The sequence below is a fragment of the Clarias gariepinus genome, chromosome 6 (genome assembly GCF_024256425.1).
Source record: "Clarias gariepinus isolate MV-2021 ecotype Netherlands chromosome 6, CGAR_prim_01v2, whole genome shotgun sequence".
Lineage (NCBI taxonomy): Eukaryota > Metazoa > Chordata > Actinopteri > Siluriformes > Clariidae > Clarias > Clarias gariepinus.
The window spans coordinates 21,838,122-21,860,719 of record NC_071105.1 but is presented as its reverse complement, the minus strand read 5'-3'; the positions used below and the strand labels follow the sequence as shown (position 1 = coordinate 21,860,719).

Here is a 22,598-nt window from a genome sequence, read left to right as displayed (position 1 = left end):
GGATATGCATGATTTCGGTGTGGTTAATTGCATTAGTAGGAGAGGTGGAAGCTTTTGGTGCGACTGCGTCTGCGCAGGAATCACACGCGCGTGCGGGATTGACACTCGCGCGCGGGGCAAAGAGAGGTTTTAAACTCGACCTGTTGGTGGTATTCACATCCTCTTCATACACACACACACACAGAGTGAGAGAGAGGAGGGGAGCACTTGGATATAGAGAGACAGAGAGAGAGAGAGAGAGAGAGAGTTTCTTCTTAAACACCACTCAGTGAGAGGTGGCTGTTGGCGTTTGAGCGCGAGCTGATCACCTCTAAGTTGCCGCCTCTCACGCGCAAACTTTTCCCCTTGTCATTACAAGTATGGATGTGCTTCATGCTTGTTCTCAGGACTTCAAACGCTGAGCCGCCCTGGTTCTTTCACTCTACGTCCCACGTCCTGGCTCACAAAAAACAACATCCCAGTCTCTTTCCTATATCCTTCGTGTAGCTAATTGTTTGTTTTTTTTCCCCCTCTTCGCTCGGTGCGGCTGGGTGCGCGCGCGTGCGTTGAGAGTGTCCGGTCCGGTGTATGTTCACTCCACGGGACTAAGCGCTGAGGAAGGTGCGATGAGGCTGCTCGCTTGGAGTTTGCTAATCCTGAACCAGTGGATTCTGCGAAAGGTACAGTCACACACTTGCTTTTTCCCAGGCGTTAAATCGTCGTAGCAGTAACCGAGAAGCTCCACGGTAAAACGGTGGCGTTGCTCAGGCACTTTGTGGCCGGAATCTCGGGTTTGGGTTTGTAAACATCAACGAGTAATAAAGCACGCACCCGGAGTGTCAGGGCAACTTTTCACCCCAGTGCTCGTGCACCTCGCGTGCTCTTTTCATTTCCTCCTTATAACCAGATCTTGTTTTCATAGGATGAGTCTTTGTGCAGCATTAAAGCTATGAGATGTGTGATATCACTTCAGAGCATCCCACCGGGATAAGAGCTCAACCCCGTCTTTATTCCATATGCACTGACTTTTTCCTCTCTCTTTTTTTGCGCACGTCATTTCTTTCTTGCAATTTCCTTATCGTCTCACCATTCAGACCCTTTAGCAAGTCTTTTTTTATTTCCCTCTGAAGTTCAGCATGTACTTGCTCCGAGCTGGGGTTATCTCCATGATCGTCATTTACAAAGAACAAGAGTTCACTCATTGAAGTGTGTGTGTGTGTGTGTGTGTTCATCTTATAAAAAGTGTTTTTTATTATTAACTTTTTGTTTTTGTTCTAATACTAGACATTTCATCCATTTGACCCTGACATTTACAAGAATGTGAGTAAAAGCAGATGTTCACAGGTGTGTAATAACAGGTTTATTTAAGAGTGTAATAACCTCATGTCATGTGGCGGTCATACCCTTCATACCTTCACACCCAAGCAGGTGTGTGAGCAGTAAGCTCCTTTCCTGCTCATTTCCCCCTTTCTCCTATATCTGGTAATACACACATGACCTTCATGATTTATTTACTATTCATTACTCATTTATTATAGTTGAATTATTATAGATTTATTTTTCCTAGCTTATTTATCCTCAGCATTGTTTGAGGTTAAGGGCTGAATGAGAAATTATATATACATTTCTGTATGAGTGTGTGTGTGTATGTGTGTTTGCAAGCAATGATAATATTTAGGATGTTTATGGTAAGATGATTAAGAACAAAAAAACATGCTGTGAAATTAGGTTGCATATTATGCTTTAAAAAAGTGACTTTAAGCTATATGATTATTTGCAGATGTCGTGCATTGAAAGATTTTTTTTATTATTATCCAAAATCTCGTCTTTTCGCATGTGTAATGTGGTGTAAAATCATCTTACATTAAAACATTTACTCTTTAGAGGACAAAAACGATTCTCTCTTGCACACTGGCCTTCTGGCTTCGCCGCTGATTTCACGGGAAATTTTTCGAAAGACGTGTTTAATATTAGACCGACCCTGTTTATAGATGCTGTTTTTACACCACATACCGCATCTTATTGATGATCCTATTACCTTCCAGTGTGAGTGTGATCATTTCATCATGACCTGCCTGTAAATCTGCAGGCTTGTGTAGCAACCTTGTCCTGCCATCCAGACATCTTCCAGAAATATGAGCCAAATCGTCATGTCTCAACATATTAGTGCTCTTATTCCTTCTTCCTAAAAAATGCGCTTGTTGCGTGGTTGAATAAATCCACTCAACATACGTAAGAATTTTCCAAGGATTAATAGTTTAAAAATCTGAAGTGTGTTCTTATTAAATTTCCTATTACTTCATTTTAGGGGGAGGAGAGAGAAGATCTGTGCATGATCACCTGCTGTGCTGTCTGTATTATAATATTTGATTTATTCTCAAAGTTGAAATAATGCAAACACATGGTGTTTAAAATATTTCAGAGAAAAATTAGGTTTTTGTCTGATACTAATACATGGTTAAAGTCCGGAATACTTAGAACTTTCCTTCATAACAGAATATGGTGCATCTGATCACAGTGACCATTTCACATATATAACAAAAACAATTAAATAGTTAAAAGCTATAATAATTTATAGTTTATAGTCAGTGTATTATATTGATATTAACTAACATATCTATTGTATTTTTACAATACTAATAATAGGTCAATAAATTTTTTTTGCTTTTTACATGTAAATGGACATCAGCTATGACTCTCATTGTAGATCAGAAGAAGTGCTGAACTACACTACCCATCAGCCCCAGCATGTCACTTGTCAATAATCCTTGTCACCTTGGTGATTTATGCTTTATATAGTATAAGGACTTTATTTCCTTTGTGAGTTTTGCTAATAGTCTTCATGATTTTGCCTCCTATTCACAGTAAGCATCCAGGGTTAGTGTTTTCATGTAGTTCACCGCTTGTCTCTATCTTACTAAATAAACGATCCGCGCTTGCATCTGCCAACGCCTCTAATAACCTGGCAATGACATTATGTTGTCTTAAACTAGCATGACATCTTTCTTTGACTGCAATATAGTTACTAATGACATGTGATGAAGCAGTAAGTATGAATATAATAATATTGATATACTCCTGCTATAATTATTACAAATGTCACAACGGTTATTAAACAGTAAAGGTCTGATTTTTATCATGCCTTATACCAGGATATTGTTCGTGATTTTCTGTACCTTTCTCACTGAATGACATTTTAACAGAAATGGAACTTTGCCAGCCTATATGAGTAGTTTGTAGTATTTCCCTTCTTGACAAAGATGCTGGTAATTTTGCCTTTATATTTAGAAAAGATTACAGACAACTGTGTTTCCAGAAAGGCCCAATTTTGTTAATCTATATATTCAGATATATAGATGCTCTCTCTCTATATATATATGTATATATATATATATATATATATATATATATATATATAGAGAGAGAGAGAGAGCAGCGGTGGCTCAGATGGTTGAGGGTCTGGGATTGCTGACCGGAGGGCTGGGAGTTTGAGCACTGTCACCGCTGGGTCGCCGCTAATGGGTCCCTGGCCATGACCGTTAGCCCTGTACACTGTACAACCAAGCCAGTGCAAGAACTAGGAGGGTTGTGACAGAAAGGGCATCTTTAATTAATTAACGTTAATATTATTGTATCATTACATAAATTATATAAATTATTATAAAATTGTTAAGCATGTAAAAAATATATATTTTAAAAAGGATGGATTGTTTTTTAATTTGAGGTTGTGGATTGACTGACAAATACTACGGGACTATGAGACATACAGTATATGTAGAGTTAAATTTATAGAAATCTTTAAATCCTTATTTCTATCTTGAACAGGATTCCAGTGTACTTTAAAGAAAGTGGTAAAACATTGATGAAGGTAAAAACTGGTCAAGTTAGGCCTTATGGAAGATGTCTTCGAGCTTTTTGTAGATCTGTTTAGAACAAGTCTCCCATTATATGTCTAGGAAAGTTGTTGCTCTCGAAGCATCAGATTGTTAATAAAATATAATAAATAAACTTTACTTGCTCAAACATGTTTGTAATTTTGATGGGTTTTTTTTCATAAAACTATAGGCGTCTGTATAGTTATTACATGACTGTGTATGTCTAGGTATATAATCCTGTTATTGATACATCTCCACTCCCAATTGTAGTAGGGAAATTAGGACAAGAGCCAAGCCCAATACCACTGTAATGTTGATTTAGATTTGTCATTCATTTATCATGCATTATCCGAATGTTGTTAATATTGTCATCACAGGTTTAGCCGTCTCATGTGTTTACTCTTCCATCAATCAGGTTTTCTTTGTAAGCTTTAAATATTATTGAATGTTTTGCATTTATGAATTGCCAGCTGATAGACTATAGAAGCATACAGTCATTACAGAGTTACTATTTTTACGATCAAATTCATGATAGTACTGTATGTGCTATAATACACCACCTTACAGGCCATAAAAGAACCCCAGATTTACAGTATTTAAACCACTTTGTGTCTAAGAGTCCATTTTCTGTATTTGGAGATTTGCGCTGTTGGGTTTGTGAGAACCGTTTTACCCAGAAGACATTTCCTCTTTCTTTGCCATTGAGGTGCTGACCATATAGCTGTCTAGAAAACCAATGACGTGTTTTTCATTTTTTATGTGATTATATCTTGCACAAGACCGTATTCAGAAGTGCACGCAGGGGATTGTAAGATGGTGGCCATTTCATGTCTCTTATAGGGTTTAGTTAGTAATGACACAAACATAATCTGGTGTGCCAACATTTGTTGTGTCATTTTGAATAAGTGGAAAGAGAAGTAAGTGTTACAAATAAAAAGCTTGTGTGCATAAAGGTGATTTTGTTATGGGGGTTATTGCTTTACTGACAGCATGAATAAAAACGTGCCATGGGGCAGAATTATCTAGTTTTTACCGATTTAAAACACCCCCCAAAAAATGATAGAATAACAAAAAGGCAAATTGATTTATAGTTCTCAGTCTAGTAAAGGTGGTCCAAGGTTTTTGCTTTGAGCGAGTATATTTATTATACTCACTGTTACTGTGACTGATGCTGCCAGTACCTGTAATAGTGCAGGGATCCAAAAAAAGGAGAGTGAAATCCAGCAGCATTCCAACTCCAGCTGCTCTCTCTGTGCAGATACACACGTGCTCCTGCACTCAAGCACAAATAGCACCAATCAAATGCTTTAATCGGCAATAACCATCCAATCAGGTAGCAACAATTACACATAACCCTCCCAGCGGCTTGAGGGGTAAACAGATGTGTCTAATCTTTCAGTAGAAGTAGACCAGATCTCCCCAGGCAGCAAAAGAGAGAGAGACAGAGAGAGACGGAAGACAGAGTGAGACGGAGAGGGGCTTGAAACCAGGCTTCTACCAGGGATGCCCATGGCCAGCTGCTGCTTAGTTTAGGGAGTGTGAGTCATGAGTGTGGTGAGATTATAGAACATGAAGCCTGGATGAAACTGCTGATATGGCTGTACAGTAACTCTTTCGAAGAAAGTCACCATCAGAATTTAATAATTTATCTGAGTTACTTTGTAGTTTTTAAACCATCAGCAAATTCAGATAATACTAACGTACTTGGTACTTGGTTTAAAAGCTCTGTTTTACTACTAGCCGTTTGTTAGAAAACACCTTTTATACCATTCGCATTGCCAGAAGCTTTTGTACGCACACTCATATGTAAATTAGTTTGCTTTCCCCTTACCAGCTATGACACACGTCACAAAATGGATGGCGCGTGTCTCCCCAATATTCCTCAGTCCCTGTTCATCACACAGTGGCAAAATTACACCTCATGCACAGCAAGAGGGAACCCTAACGGCTTAGAATGTATAAAAAGGAGCCTATATGAAATTATTCTCCTCCATACCCTCTTCTCACCGAACGCGCTCAGAGTCTCCTATGCCCGCGCGTATATCACCCTGAAAGGACAGGAGGTGGGAAAAGGATTACCCTGTCTCCGAATGCGAGAATGAGCGAATGAAAGAGTGAAGAAGCGCTCCATAAGGAGTCTGCTCGGCTGATGACGAGGGGGAAAAGGGGACAAACGGCCTTATTTATCGCCAAGCAATTACCAGTGAGGTATTTCTGCTGTAATGGCAGGAGGAAAATGAAACACTTCAGTGGAGAACTGATAAAGGGACCTTATGATAAAGGAGTATTGTGCTTGGGTTCATCAAACTGCCCTCTATTCCTTTTTTCTTTCTCGCTTTCTCCATCTCTCTCTGTCTGTCTCTTTGTCTCTGCCATGTTACCAGTGTGAGACATTGCGAAACAGTGAAATATGGAGCTAAAAAGGTCTCAGCAGTCCACCTCCTGCTAAGATGTGTATCTTCACCATGTGCTGTTTTGCATGTGATAATAAAGCCACAGGGAGAGAGGGGGATAGAGGGACAAAGACAAAGATGGAGTGACAGCTACAGGAGGAAGAAGAGAGATGGTAAGAAGGGAGCAGGTAATGGATAGGAAAAAGACCTAAAGAAAAGAAGAGATATAGTCATGAAGTCAGATGAATAGAAGGCAATTGAATCACCTCCTTAAACCTGTGATTTTTATTGTATTGTGCTCAGTGTAATGAAGATCATTTAATGGAATCAAATCAAATTTAGAATCGTCATGTAATAGAAAGGGAGTGTCCTTTTATAATACAGTTCTGAGACTTTTTTTTTTTTTTTCATTCGTATTCCGGTCAGTCCTGAGTAGCATGTTTCGGCTTTCGATTCATAAATGGAAAACATTTCTGTAAAATGTTATTTGCCTTTAAATTTAGCATAAATTATTACCATATTACCTATGTCATGCCTTTTTAAAATCAGATTTTCAAAACCGATTGTTAGACTGGAGTATTTAAAAATAAACAAACACACGCCACACACACACACTAATTATCACACACACCAATCATCCTAATCTGCATGTCTTTGGACTCTGGGAGAAAACTGGATTACCTAAAGGAAACCTACCAAGCACAGAGAGATCAAGCAAACTCCACAACACACAGACCCGGGGTGGGAATCAAACCCTTAACCCTGAAGGTGCAAGGCCACAGTGCTAACCACACTGCCACTGATTTATATATACGTAGTGGTACAAATCACACTCTCGCTCACTCATATTCTATACCGCCTTATCCTGTATTCAGTGTCGCAGGGACCTGGAGCCTATCCCAGGAGGGTTGGACAGGGTGCCAATCAATCGCAGGGCACACACACATACACACACTCACACACTACGGGAAATTTGGGAATGCCAGCCAACCTAACCTACATGAGTTTGGACCGTGGGAGGAAAGCGGAGTACCCGGAGGAAACCCACCAAGCACAGGGAGAACATGCAAACTTCATGCACACAGAGACAGGAATCAAGTCTGACTGGGAAATGAACCCGGACCCTGGAGTTTTTACTGAGTTACTGAGTTTTTATCATTATTAGACTCATTATTAGGCCACTTAAATTTAATTTATTTAAACCAGAACTCAATAATTCAGAAACAAATAACCTTATAAATTAATGTCTTGGAACTAACGTAAAATTTCTATAGTTCTAATTAATAATAATTGAAAAGTGATATTGTATACTTATACATGTATATAAACTAATATAATATGTGGTGTATTTATTTATTTATTTATTTATTTATTTATTTTGCACTTAAAGGGGTTGCAGAAAGTTTGCATTAGGGTGCAATATTGTTATTTTCATCAAATCATGGCATGGGCACAGTGTGGGAAAACTCCCCCAATAGTGCACTGTGTAGAGAGTCATGTGCAGTTTTATATAGACACTGTTTATATTTTTATTTATTAATTTTTTTATAATAAATTTAGTCCTGTCCAATTCTTTTTTCCCCGATTTTCTCCCTAATCTAGTCGTGGCCAATTCCTCCCCGTCACTAGAAGGCTCCCACACACATCAAGGCTACTACCACCACTCAGTCGGGAGGACGAAAGCTATCCCGTGTTTCCTCCGAACCACGTGACGCGAGCCGACCGCATCTTTTCGAACTGCTTGCTCACACACCGTTAGGGGCAGAGTAACACACTCGGAGGAAAGCGCTAGCCGCTCCTTCCGTGTGCGCGAGCTCACAGACGCCCCTGATTGGCTGTAGAGCCGTGACTAATGTGGGAGCACAAGTACCTCTCATCCCTCCCCCCTGAGAGAGCTCGGCCAATCAGCTCTCTATGTGCCTCCGGCTGTGAGACGAAAACAGCATCACCCGGGGTTTGAACCAGCGATCTCCGTATATAGACACTGTTACAAAACCTTTCTGCTCTTCACTTTCAGTTTTTCCCAGCTTTGCTCTGACCACGCCCTTTATTAAGTGATAACACCTGTTCCTTATGATTAGTCTCGTTGGGCCTCGTTAGCTTGTGGATATAAAGCTCTTGTCTTTCAGGAGCCCTGCACATTAAATGCATTTCTAAGCTTCCAGGGGTTTACACTAGGGGAGTCCTAGGTGCGTGAGCTTATAGGCTTAATCAAGATACTCAGCATTTACATCCCCTTGACTCTGTGCTGGTCCAATATGTTCCGTCTTGAAACGAATGCCAGAAAAACAGTTGCAATTTTTTGGGAAAATCCCAACAAAAAAGTCAGCAACCAATACAAGGAGATTAGAAAATTATTTAAATCCACAGTTAATTTACCCAATGATATGAGAAAATGCAACACGATGAAAAAAGTTTAAAAAGAAATAAATTTTGGGATTGTTTAAAATGTTTTCAGTGAAGTAAAGACAGACAGATCTGAAGTGCCAGTGATTAGCCCTAGTTAAGTTTGCACATGTGTCCTAGTTAATGTGTCTCTACTCATCAGTGGTATGCAAGAAATGTGTGTCCAAATGTGTCACTTCAAAACACAGGCTGAAAAATAGTTCACATCAGTAGGGACACAACACTTGCTATGTTTATTAGTGATTTAAAGATGGGACATTATGACAGTTACTTTTTAGACATTTTTAGACACTTTGATATCTCAACAATGTCTGTATACAAATAAGAATATGAGTAGTATGAAAAATATTTGAGAAATAAAACTTTTTTCTGTTTTTGTGTCCCCTATTTTCCCTGTTTGTATTAAACAAGCCTATTTAGATTTTTGTTCATTCTACAAGTTTTACGCCGGTTGCTTTACTGCCACCTTCTGGTCTTGATCTCCCTCATTTTCCTTTCAGTTTAAATCCTCTTTTATCAAATGCTTTCTTCTATTTTTAATATACTTTTTACGGTGTACTAACCTTTTCAAATTCCGATTGATCCTCTCCTAAAGGAGAGACAACTCCTTTTTGTCCCTTTCCACTATGGTTACCATACGGCTCCATCCCCTATTGTGACCTCATATAAGGAGAGAAGCCCTTCCCCGGTTCTCTTGTGCTATGGTCATGCCCTAGTGTGATCTGGTGAGTGTGACTCAACAGCAGCTTGTTTACTTAGATAGAAAATGGTGCATTTGCTACAAGGAGCAACCTTCGCATCTAAAAAATAAAGGCAACACTGAACTGTCAAGATGTGCAGTTCCTTGAATGTCCACTGGAGGCTAGCTTCAAAAGTGAGTCATTCCCCATAGAGCACCATGTTAACATGCCCAACTTTACAGCAGAAATAAACATGCATATAGTCTGGTACAAAAAAACTGTTTTGGCATCCATGACTATTTTATATTTATTTATAATATATATTATGACTATATATTTTTATTTTTAACACTGGTATGGGGTGAATTTGTATGAAACTTATCAGTGTACAGTAAATTGTACCAACTAAAACCAACTAAATAGAATTGTATTAGGTAAACTTTCCACAAGAAATGTTAACACAGGAGTTAACACAGGGCTGATGTTAAGGGTGTAGATGATGACTTCAATCAAATGCGAATAACATTAACATATTACAGTATTTAACAATAGCCACCTTCAGCTCTTGCCAAGATGGTGATGCCCGGCACTGCCATAGTTGAGCTTCCACACATCTTCAGAAAACCTATGGGTGACGTCTTTTTATACAATTTATGGGTCAGAGGAGGAGACAAACGTATGAGGTTAGCGTATAAAAAATGCCTTCTCAGAAGGCAATTTTAGCTGCAACATTAACACACAAATTTTGGGCGGAGCTCTGAGACTCGTATCAACTTTGTGCTGTCTGATTTCCTAGCAGACCTTGACAGAAAAACCTTTTCAAATCGCAAATGACTAGTGGTTGTAAGTTAAGATCATGGAAGTTGAAATTGATGGAGATGAGATTGACCCACAGTATAAAAAGTTCAGCGGTTGCCAATTTAGTGTCATACACGGTCATGTCAGTGGCAAAAGGCAAATGAAAAGGGGTGGGATTTGGGTGGGAAGCAGAATGCTCCCTCGCAGCAGAGAGAATGTCTTTTTCATTGTCCCTTTAAACTCAGCCAGATAACTCCAGTATTCACTTATTTGCCTTTGTCCAGATAAACATCCCTTCTAGTGTACTGAAAGCCTGATCAGTTTATGCATGATGGTTTCTGTATGAACCTGGACTCCCACACCCTACTCCATTTGTTGTTTTATTTATTTATTTGTGTCATGCTGTTTTGTCTTGTCATTTGTTTTAATCTGGAAGCTCTGTCACTAAAACAAATTCCTTGTACATGCAAGCGTACTTGGCAATAAAACTTTCTGATTCTGATACTTACGAGGATGTGGACAGAACTTGATTTTGACATGCACACTTCAGCTCCCAGTATATTAGAGGATTTAGCAAAACGTTTATTCATATAATCTTTACACAGTGTGACAAGTAATAGTCTTTATAATAATCACACATTGTAAAACTGGCTTTAGGAGTGATTTCTGTTTGTGTATATGTTTCAATTGCACTGTTATATACACAGAATGTTTTATGAAAATTGCATTTAAGTGTTTCTAATTTGCATATATTAATTTGCATCAGGTACTGTCAAGATATTTTGTTTCTGTGTGTGTGTGTTTTGTACTCTAGTTGGGTGGACAGCCTTGGTTTGCTTACATGTAGAGTGTGATTAATAGTGACAAACCAGCAGTAGCTATACAACTCTGGATTTTCATGCAATAAAATATTAAGGAGTAATCCGAGAGATGCCGAACACCATAACTCAGCAAAGCCCAGGTTTGGAGGATCTGCACAAACTCGCACACACACATATCAACGCACAAAAAAATGGCACACACTCATGGATTAGGTTTGTTGTTTTTATGATTTTTTAATATCTTCCCCCATGGCTTGAAAAGCATTAATTTGGACATGCATTTAATTTATTGAAAAGAGAAGGAGGGGGAAGAGGCAGGGTTTTATGACCTGGTGTAAACCACTGAGTGTTTACATAAATAATAATAGCAGTAATAGCGGGTAAAAAAGAGAAAATCGGAACCAGGAAAAATTCATTAGGGCTTGATGACTGTGATTTAAAAAAAAAAATAATAATCTAAAATAATCCAAAGTGAGGTAAAGGGCAACAGAAAATTATATGGGAAAATATGTTGTAATATTTATTACCATTAGTTACATCTAAAAAGTGTATCAACTTGATATACTTTTAAATATGCATATGTACTTAAAACAAAGCAATCTCATCTCTCATACCAGATTCAAAGCGTGCTTTTTTTGGCATGACAAATAAAAACATTCAAATTGCCAAAGCTCAAAATCAAAAATCACAACAGAAATAAATAGATTAAACACAAATATACACATTGTCACACTGTCCAACAAAAAAAAGACTAATGATATAAGCCAATAAAAAAATAAAGAAAGATAAAGAAATAATAATATTAATAATAATAATAATAATAATAACCTATCCCTATTTCTGTCTGTGATTTCAGGGAGCGTGTTTGTACCCAGTACATGTGAACTTACAGACACAGAGAATGTAACGAGCTTTATATCAGAGGAACCGTAGATGCTAGTTTTGTATCTGGGATTGTGTGAGAAGTCTTGAAACTTGTGAGATGTCAACTTTCATGTGTGTACTAAATAAAATAATCGACTAAAATTGAGTAACTTAAGTACAAATACTTGTGAAAAATACTTGTAAAAAATACTACTGCAGAACTGCACTGATTATAGGTTTGACTGATTTTCTGATCAGACCAGAGGAGTAAACTGGGTCAGCACAGGCACTAAACTCATCCTTATAACCCAAAAATGGTGTGTTGTTTTCCTAGCATATTGTTATTCCATTGTACTCAGGGCACTCAGTCAAATGTTTTAATGTTTTAAAGTTTCACGGGGGTTCTTGCAAAATCAGGACGATACAGCCACCTATTCCCAAATCAGAAAAATGTGAATTTCCCCAAAGATACAATAAAAGGCACATGAGGGCATCCCTACTAATAAATACAACCACATTCTATATATGGATGCTTTTCAAGACACATGGTCATCTTGAGCACCATTGTGTGTGTGTGTGTGTGTGTGTGTGTGTGTGTGTGCGTGTGTGTGTGTGGCTCTAGTTAAATAGGAGATGGCAGCATTCAGTATTGAATAATACACACACTCTCAGCTTGGTTTATTCTTAATCAGTTTGCTTAGAGGCAGGCAAGTCAGTGAGCAATCTAAGTCCTTCAGCTGGGTCCAAGTCTACTAGACAAGTTTCTCTGTGCAGGGACCAGAGAAGACACCGAAAGATGCAGAGGCATCTATATGCCTCTGCATCTGTGTTTATATATATATATATATATATATATATATATATATAAAACACATTCAAGTCCATATACTGCACACTACTTGGCCTAAAACTTTTAAACTTATTTCTTATGCATGCACAGTGTGTTTACTAGATCCACTCTGTTTGATCCTGTCTTTTAATTGATTCATGATTATTTTAAGGTTGTAACTCATTTACACTGTCTTCCATCCACTGTATATGTGTTTAGTGCTTTAGATAGCCACGTCTGTAATCATATTCTAGATTCAGAAATGAAAGTTTTAGTGTTAAAAACTTGGTCTCTAATAAATAGACAGTAGGTTATACGCATGCAGTACAAAACAACAGTGTAAAGGTATGACACGGACAAATTTTAGACACAGATACTGTACAAGACAAACGTTGCATATATTGAAATGTTTATGGCACATAGGGATTAGCAGTTACCCTGATTATTGTGCTATTGGGTTGTGACTAGAGCTGTCTATAATGTATTATTATTATTGATTCATTTTCAAATTATTTTTTATTATTATTAGCAATTTTTCTGGTTGGATGATTTATAATTTAATTATTGTGCAAGTAAATAATAACCAAACCATTAATGTTTAATCTTCTAACCTTTTGTTTAAAAAAAAAAAGTATTTAATTCCCCCCCCCAAAAAAAAAGAAATTAAAAAATTAAAAAATTACTGCATGTACTGACAGTATTTGTAAGAACTTGTATTAACATTTTTTTTTTATTAATAAAAAACTTTCTCTCCAAAAGCCACTAAATAAAATCAGTAAAAGTTTAACAGTTAAAGTTCCAAATTTAGAACGGCTCATGCATTTATCACTTATTTTAACATAAAATTTATGTAAGAAGTCGCCATTTTAGATTTTTAACACTCTAAACTCCAACTGTTTTCAGATGCTAGCCGTTAGCATCTGCGCTGGAGAATCTTGACTCCCAGGCCCTCAGAGGCTGCTGTCTTAGACTAAGCCAGGATGTTTTGAGATGCGCAAGTGTGTGTGTGTGTGTGTGTGTGTGTGTGTGTGTTCTTACACTGTGGTAAGCCATTTCAATTCAGCACAGCACCATTTTCTTATGTGTTTCTTTAAAGAATCACCACATGGCTGGTTATTTGAGGATATTGGGTGTGAGTGGGCCTATACAGTAGATAATGGTCTATGGTTCACATTACCAGAAGTCAGAAGTGTGCTCAAATCCAACTTTTTATTCTAATGTATCACAGAACAGATTTTTTTTTATGGCTGTCTGAATGCAAAATTTGATGTTTTTCAGATTATTGACTTTCGTATGTGGTCTCATGCGACTTGAATGATCACAGTCAGATCAGAATTCATACGATTGTGTGTGTACTGTATGTGCGTATCTGTTTGATTCCTTTATCAGAGAATTCTTCAATGTTGGATTAAGACTTTTTTCTCCATCCCTGCCTCCCTGACAACCTGAAAGTCGATCATGCTTCAATAACTGCTGACTGGAGTGCAGTCGCTCGAGCGTGTCCCCGACTCCCACACACAAGCTCAGCTGGATTGTCTTTGCCATTCTAGCTCTCCATATGTTGTCTTCAGCTTTAGGTTTCTATTAGGTGTCCCTCAGGATATGCGTGCGTATGCGCACGTGTTCTCATACAGCTATTGGCATTGTTTATGATAAAACAGACATCGTAGCAGCAGGAGTTTTCTATTATAATCTGACATGATGGGACTTCCACATGGGCAAGTCAGCCAACGATAGAACACAAGTGATGTAACGCTCGGCTGCACCAGTCTGTATTCTGACTTTTACATGACACATACTTTTCAGTGTCTTGTGTCCTTTTGCGCATTGCCTATTGGGCAGTGTATCCGCCCAGATGTTATTTATCAACTCCTAAATAAATGCACATTATTAACTTGCGACATGCCTAATCATGACAATGTACTTTTCAGAAACTTTTTTCAGCTTTGGATTTTCTCTGCTGTGACTAACAAAAATAGTATTAAAAGTAGACACATTCTGTCTTTAGGCCACTTTCCATTGGGTTTTATGTATAAAAAAAAAAGTGCTGGCAATTGAGAAAAATTTACTAGAATGAAAAAAGGTGAATGCACCACATTTTTATACAGGATTACAAGCATAATTTGTTCTGGAAGCGGGCACGTATCCCAAAACACTCATAAACCAAATCAGGTTTTCTTAAAAGAAATAATAGAAACTCAAATTATTCGTTCCAAAGCCCCCAAAAATATATACATAAAAATAATTAGCACAAAATATTAAGTAAAAATAAAAAAAAATCATCTGCACTTTACCTTTAAAAAAAAAAGTAAAAATAAATCTAAGGGTTTAATAAAAACAAGGGTTTGTTTTTGTGCGCTTTTAAAGTCATATAAAGAGTGAATACTGTAAGTGTGGCAGGGTGATTTAGCATTGTTGTCTTGCACCTCCTGGGTTGGGGGTCTGAATCTTACAGTACCTTGGGTCTGTATGTGTGGAGTTTGCTTTGTGGTGCCCATGCTTGGTGGGTTTTCTCCCACAGTCCACAAAGGCATTTGTGTTGTAGGCTGATTGGCAGTATGGTGTATGCTTGGGTATGGGGTTGTTGATACTGCATCCATGGTGTGCCCTGCCTTTGTGCCTGAGTTCCCCAGGTTAGACTCCACAAATCCTGAACTTAAGTGATAGTGGACATTCCATAGGAAAAATATTACTCAAGCAAAAGTAGAAGTTTTACATTTACTTGTGTACCTCAGTAAAAGTACAGAAGTACTCACCTTCAAATTTACTTACAAAAGTACAGAGCTTGTATTAAAAGCTTGTATCACAGTAGCCTTTTTCAAAGTGAAAAAATCTCTCTCTGGTGCTGGTTTTGTCAGCGTGTGCATCCAGCTCCGCTTCTAACTTCGAACATTTGTTACGTTCTTGAGGGTGTCTATAAGGAAAGGCAAGTCACAAAATTATGCATAATAGTCAACAGGTGGCGAAATTCCTGCTTCAAATACTACACACCACTTTGGTAAAGTATACCATAAGATGCAGGAATACAATGAGATGCAGGAATGTATTTAAGTTAAAGTACATGGATACATAAGTATTGTAACAAAGTAAATTTACTTAGGTACTTCCGAAAGGCAGATTGGCAGTAAAGATAGATTATAGATGGATTAAATGTCTGTACATAAAGCTTGTAAAAGCAACAGTGATCATTACTTACAGCCATATACGGACAAGCCCTTAGGGAGAAATTAAAGTGTTTAATTCAAATGTAATTAGAATGGTTCAGAGTTTTAGTTACATCAGTGCAGTTTATTTTTCTCAAGAGAAGCAAAAGTCTACAACAGGTCGTCAGTTTACTGGCTGGTTCTTGTCTCATGACTCACACATCTCATTTAGGGATTGCAATAGTGGAGAACACTATTGATGACGAGCCAGGCCATTCATTCCTCTTGACCCGAGGTTATTTCTAGTGAATGACGAACCTTCACACTGGAATTGTCCCTTTTGCCATTTTCTTCCTGGTCGTAGAATTAAATAAATATTCCTTGCTTCTTGAAAATGAGTCACCTAGACTTTTCAACTTGTTTGCCTTATATGCCTTTGGAGTCAAAATTCCTAAAGGAACAACCACAGCATTTGTCTTTGGATTTAACAGCATAGCTGTTGAGAATACAGCTGGCATGTCTGGATCTGCAGACACAATGACAAAAAGTCTAGCATTTATTATAGCTGTGACTCTGGCCATTAAAATTCCCATAACCTTATGTATGTGTTGTGAGCATTCCACTTTACTCAACATGCCATCCAAAATACGATATGTACCTCGTATCACCCTCTGCCAGGCTTTACTCATGTGAGGTGATTGGGCAGGTTTAAAGCTCCAAGTACTCTGATCTTTGATCTGATAGATAGGCTTTTATTTATGTATCTTCTGTGTTCAAGTCCTTAGCAGGCTCCAGTGAGATTTGTCCCTCAGTCTGAATAAAACTGCTTTGCAGGGCCTCTGATAGCAGTAAATCTGCTCAAAGCATTTTAATAAAGCTGGATATTGAAAGAGATTCAATTACTTCAGTGTGTGCTGCTTATGGACTCAAAAAGTGAACATGATGGCCCGGCATTTACTTTCTGCACAGCCTTCCCTGGTCTTATGAAATAAAACTGCCCACAGTCTAAAGGCATAAAGGCCAGCATGTGTGAATGGAGAAGCTACCGTTTTGGCCGTGAAGTTTTGGCTCTGACACAAGTGATTGCATTCAAGCTAAACAATTGATTGAAAATTTGTCATCTGAGATTAGTTCAAGTTATATCAGAAGACAAAAACTGTATCCTATAGTCTAATTTCTGCATGGACTTCCCCAAGAATCAGTTGGTCTGTTATATTTCCATGTGCTCCAAGAAGCAATCTTTTACAGCATGAATCCTGTAATCCTAAGGAAAGAAACGAAAGAAAAACTTATGCGATAATCAGTTCATTCAGTATTTTCAGCTAGTCAGCTGACTTTTTCATTTTATTGGCACATATCATTGCTGAAACTAGACCCAACCAACAGAAGCAACCTTAGATCATACCATTTCTTTGAGGAGTTTTTACAGTGGGCAGTATGCATCACTTCATGCAGTTCCCTTCTTACCCTGATGCACCCATCGCTTTGGAGTACAGTCAGTCTGCACTAATCAGACCACATGACTTGTTCCCAATGCTCCAAAGTCCAATCTTTATGCCCACCAGCAAATTGAAGCATTTTCGAAGTGATCTTATGCTCACACAGTTACGAGTTAAAGGTACTTTAGACTATTGATTCTAATAGTGGGGATCAGGAACCAGAAGGGTTTCTTCAAGTGTGATTTTTTTTTATCCCGTTAGGTTAAAGTTGTCAACATCATAACCCCTTGTCTTTGACAGAACATTTGAATTAAATTGTTTTAACCCAATAAATAAATAAAAGCTCATAAAAATTTCAAATCAGACATAACATGCTTCATCAGTGGGCTTTAAGTTCATAGAACTTTAAACAGGAGTCTATGGATTTTATTACTGAGATAAAGGGTTTCCAGGCTACAGAGACCCAAGACTTTCCCATTAGACGTGTCTGTCTTTATTTCTCTACTCCATTTAGGTAAACTATATGCAGAATTAGCCACAGTGTATGCTACAGAGAAGAAGAAGGAAGAGGAAAATATACAGTCATTTAATATGAAGCTGCTCAAGAGAATCTTTCCACTCTACAGTATCTTTAAATATGTATCTTTATATGTATCAGTATCTTTAAACTTAGTGAGCAGGTCTCTGACTAAAGCTTTTTTTTTTAAGGACACACCTATCATCACTTGGATTGGAATCACAATGTTGCAGCAAGCAGTATTACAGTACCATCTCAGATCTCCAAGGTCCCTAGTTCAAGCATGAGCTTAGGTACTATCTGTACAGAGTGCTTTCAGGGGTATTGGATCTGTTAAATTGTACCTGTTGCATGGATGGTGCTCTGAAGTGGATTGGAGTCTTATCCACTTTTGACACAAGTGATTGCATTAAAGCTAAACAATTGATTGGAAATTTGTCAACTGAGATTAGTTCAAGTTATTTCTGCAAACAGTATTCTCTTCTAAACAAGGCAAAGAGATTGGCGTTTCAGGTGACATATTACTTTAGGTTTAGTCAGTTTGGTTGGATAATACAGCATGAATATTTTGCACCATCACAGACTTGCTTGTGACTTTGTTGTCCAATCAGCTCCACAGCCGTAGCGGCCAGGTCATTAAAATTTTAGGCTACTCGTCTTAGAGTGTCAAGAAATGTATGTTATTGCAACATCTGTTAAAGGACAGCATCTATAGACGAGGAGGAGGGGATTGGTGTGTGAATGACATTTTTGTCTGGATCTCAAACCTTGAATGATGGAGACTTATGACAGGCTCTGTCAAAACTTGCCTGTTCTACAACAAACAATCGTGAGCGGCTCATGCCCCTGGGTTACTGCTCAGAAGGTCAGGGTTCAAGCCCCAGCCCTGGCAAGTTGCCACTGTTACGTCTTCCTAAGCAAGACCCTTAATTGGCTGACCATGCACTCTGATCCTAACTTTCTGACAAGCTGTCATATGCAAAGAAAATAATTTCACTAAGCTGTAAATATATACAGTCCATATACAGTAAAAACAAGATAAGAATAATCTGAGCTCTTGTTTGGCAAAAAAAACAAACAGCATTTTAGCAGAAACACCTTATGCCCACTGTCAAGCATCGTGATAGAGGGGTGATGATTTGGGATTGTTTTGTAGACACATCAGGGATCTGGGCACCTTTTAGTCATTGAGTCACTCATGAACTCTGTATTGCAGAGTATTCTAGCAGTAAATGTGAGGTCTTTGGTCTTCTCCTGTAATTGTGGATATGGAATACTGTGTTCTACCCTTTAGTGTAACCCAACAAAAAATCCACTTTGCATGTAGTAAATACAGAAGTTCAAGGACAATTCAATACATTGCGGTAGATTGTTTGCATTGCCTTTAGGCCACGCAAAGCCTGATTGTCTTCCAATCTCTGCTGTGCCATTGTGAGACCCACATATTTGTTGCTTTAATTTGTTTTTCTTGTAAGCCGGATGTTGGTCTCAGCCATTTGGACAATAATTTGTTCTCTTGGTGAGAAGGTAAAGATTTTGTGGAGAAGTAGAGCAAGCCCAGGTTTTTTTTTTAAATGGGTCATTGGTTTTAGATAAGCTTGAGCTTACCGTGTAATATTGAATATGTTCTCAATATGAAGCTGCTGATGTGTGGGATTCAGACAGTTATTGGCAATAGGTGAGTCTGAGGTAGAGTTAATTTAAAGCTGCTGTTGCACATTACATCACTGTTTCCTTCTGCTGTGGATTTTTTTCTCTTGACTTGTAATAGGAGTGGAATGTCCACAGGTCATACAGTTGATGGCCATTCATTTCTCCTACTGTATACCAGGTGTTGGTTAAAGTATTTTAAGTCTTGTAGTAGGTCTTTATTATACCCAATATCATAACACCTGTGCCAATTAAATTTTTATTGTGATTATTGTATTATAACAACTTTATAATTATTCTGATTCTTTATTATTATTATTATTATTATTTTAAAATATTTTGTTACAAACAAACAATTTGCTCCTACTGTACCACACAGGATGCTGTGCTGCCAGCCAATGGGTGAATAGTTTAGAGTGCACCACCGGTAGAAATTTAGAGGAACTGCAACATTTTATCAATTTAAATACAAACATTTATACATTAACAATAAAAACATAATCACATGCTTAGTGAACTGCATTGAACCATGTCAATTTGTATTTCATTGAAAACCATTATCATCTGCTGCTTCAAATGCTTTATCTTCAGTTGCACTCACGCTTTCCTTCTTGCATTGCATGCAGCATTGCTCGGAGCTCTGCATTTCTTCTTGTTGCCTAAGCTATAGCACTTACTTCTTCTTTGTGTTCTAATAATCTCTCAAAATCTGTACTGCCACTGACTGGGGAGAGTTTTATTAAATGACCAATGCTAAGATGGTTAGCATTGGTCATTCAATGGTTCTGTTCCTGCTTAATGAAATGGTAGTGTGGTTGTAAGTCTTCCTTGTCTGAGTAAGATCCACTCTTTGGGTAACCAGAGTAGCTACAGTATATTAACATCTAAAGACGACTACCAGTTAAAATAAATCCCTTCCAATTAAATAAAATGTTTATAAGGGAAATGTCCTAAACTGGACACTGTATATACTATATATACACGTTATTATAATCTGATCCAAAGCTTTGTGCTTGTGTATACGAAAATTTGCATCACAAAATTATGAATGTAATTCATGTCATTGTTTTTTAATTAATTTAGTTATTTTCTTCCTAATCTGTCTTTTGGTTGTTAACTATTTTTTAATTATGTCTTATCTCATCAAACAATTACCCAAGAAAAAGATTATTTGCCTGATGTTTGGGTTTAATGATGCTGTTGTTTATAGCACAAAATGCACAAATATCCAGAGGTAAAACAGGTCAACAATGTTGTTACCTATTTTACATTTTACATGTTATCCAGTGTTATTAAAGGGAAAGTGCACTTTGGCACACTACACATCTCTAAACCGCCCATCGTACTGCTACTATCACCTTTCAGCGGATACATACTATATTAACTTTTTCTTGCTTTCCTTATTTACACAGTATATTGTGTGATGCATATTGAATTCTGTGCCAGACACACATGCGCAAAGCACACACACATTATGATAGTGAAACACTTAAGACCCAAAGGTTTACCGCTATTGTTCTGTTTAATTGATTATTACAAGGATTACCCACCTCATTTAATAATAACAAAAAAAAAAAGTAATTCAGGCCTGGCCTTTGCTTACTCTATTACCACTGAGGTTATAAAGCTATGATGTTATGACCTACATAAAGCAGGGTTATTATTGAATTTATTTTTTATTAATTGAGCTATGGGACAGATCAAAATAGAGGCTGAAATCCCCCTTTACTGTCCTGTTCTCACAATACACTTGCTAGCTAGTTAGATACTAGTATTTAACAATCATTAAGTAATTTCGAATTGTTTTGTGCTCAACTGAAGAACTTCACTGCAGAACCAATTTAACACTTAAACCAACAAAGATCATGTGCCAGCATCCATAAAATTTGTTAGTTGTCAGTAGAGAATGAGCATTTGTGTTGTTTAAGAGATTATTATACAAACAAGGTAAAATGAACGTGGGTTAAGTGTGGGTACAGTAGCATTGAAACAGGGATTAGAATATTATAATGTATGATTAAAGAGAATATGTTGAGATAAACTCAATAGGTTATGCTTTGCCTAGCATCTTGCCTAAACCTTTCTCTCCAGACCACAAGAGGGTGGTCTCCCTTTAATGTGTAATCAATTTTTCTGGGTTTACTTGCTTTGGTGGTTCCTGTTAAACTGCTGTGTAAAACACACGCACCTGGGGCCTCATGTACAAAGACTTGCGTTGAATTCATACTAAAACATTGCGTAAATGTGCGTATGCAGTAAAAAAATCTGATGTATGAAATACTGCGTACGCGGAATCCCACGCATATTCTCTTTGTACATCCGAATTAACGTGAAATTGAGCGCACGTGCACGAGCGCAAAACCCCTCCCTGCCTCCTCCCCCGTATAAATATGGTAATGACTCCACTTTGGCAAAACCAAACGAAAAAGCAATGGCAAAAACGAGTAAGAAGAGAAACTTCACAGAATGTGAAAAAAAAAAAAACTTAGCTGGAATATCATCTTTAAATACATCACTCACCAAGAAGCCACCCATCGCGCACCCTGACACATTCTAGCCTCATCCCAACCATGCTGTTTGTGAGGATGAATGAATCATGGGTTGACCCAGGCCACCTTGACACAATATTTGTTAGGCGCATTTGAGCATCACATATTATTTGTACATTTATTAATTGGAAATGTTTCCGATTCATGTATGCAAATTCGTCTTCAGATGGCGCCTTTATAGCAATGTGCGTGCAGTCGATCGCTCCGATTACATTAGGAAAACCGGCGATCGCTGCAAATTGCGCCCTCCTGCATGGTATGGAAAACTTATATGATGATCCCGTCCCATACAGCTGGCATTTTATGGCTCAAAGACGACTGGCTTTGGAAAGGACCAGTTGCCAGGAAACGTCACCACCTGTAAGGGAACGGGTAATGCGTGGCTCCTCACTGTCTCACTTTCCAAATTTGGGACCAACTCAGCACAGAGCTCCAAGAGGATAGCTCTTGAAAATCTGAAACAGCTAAGCCAGTCATCATCGTGGACCAGAAAATCACTGTGATCCCTAAAAACGCGTTCCCTTCGGATTCGGCCACTGACAATGTCCTCTAATAAGGCCAACACTGCCATTGCCATAGACTAAGGGTTGAATACATTTGCAAATGCTTTTATATGTTCTAAATCAAATAATTGGTAGAAAAATATTGTGTCAAT

The 22,598-nt window shown here is 37.9% G+C and overlaps 1 protein-coding gene across 1 annotated transcript in view; it reads left to right on the top strand.

Moving 5' to 3' along the window:
• Nucleotides 1–304: 304 nt before the first annotated feature.
• Nucleotides 305–22,598, top strand: part of LOC128526845 (neurexophilin-2) — a 76,424-nt gene continuing 54,130 nt past the window's right edge. Inside the window, exon 1 of the mRNA XM_053499021.1 lies at nucleotides 305–659. Within this exon, the coding sequence (XP_053354996.1) occupies nucleotides 606–659 (54 nt within the window). The 5' untranslated portion in view covers nucleotides 305–605. The remainder of the gene's footprint in view (nucleotides 660–22,598) is intronic.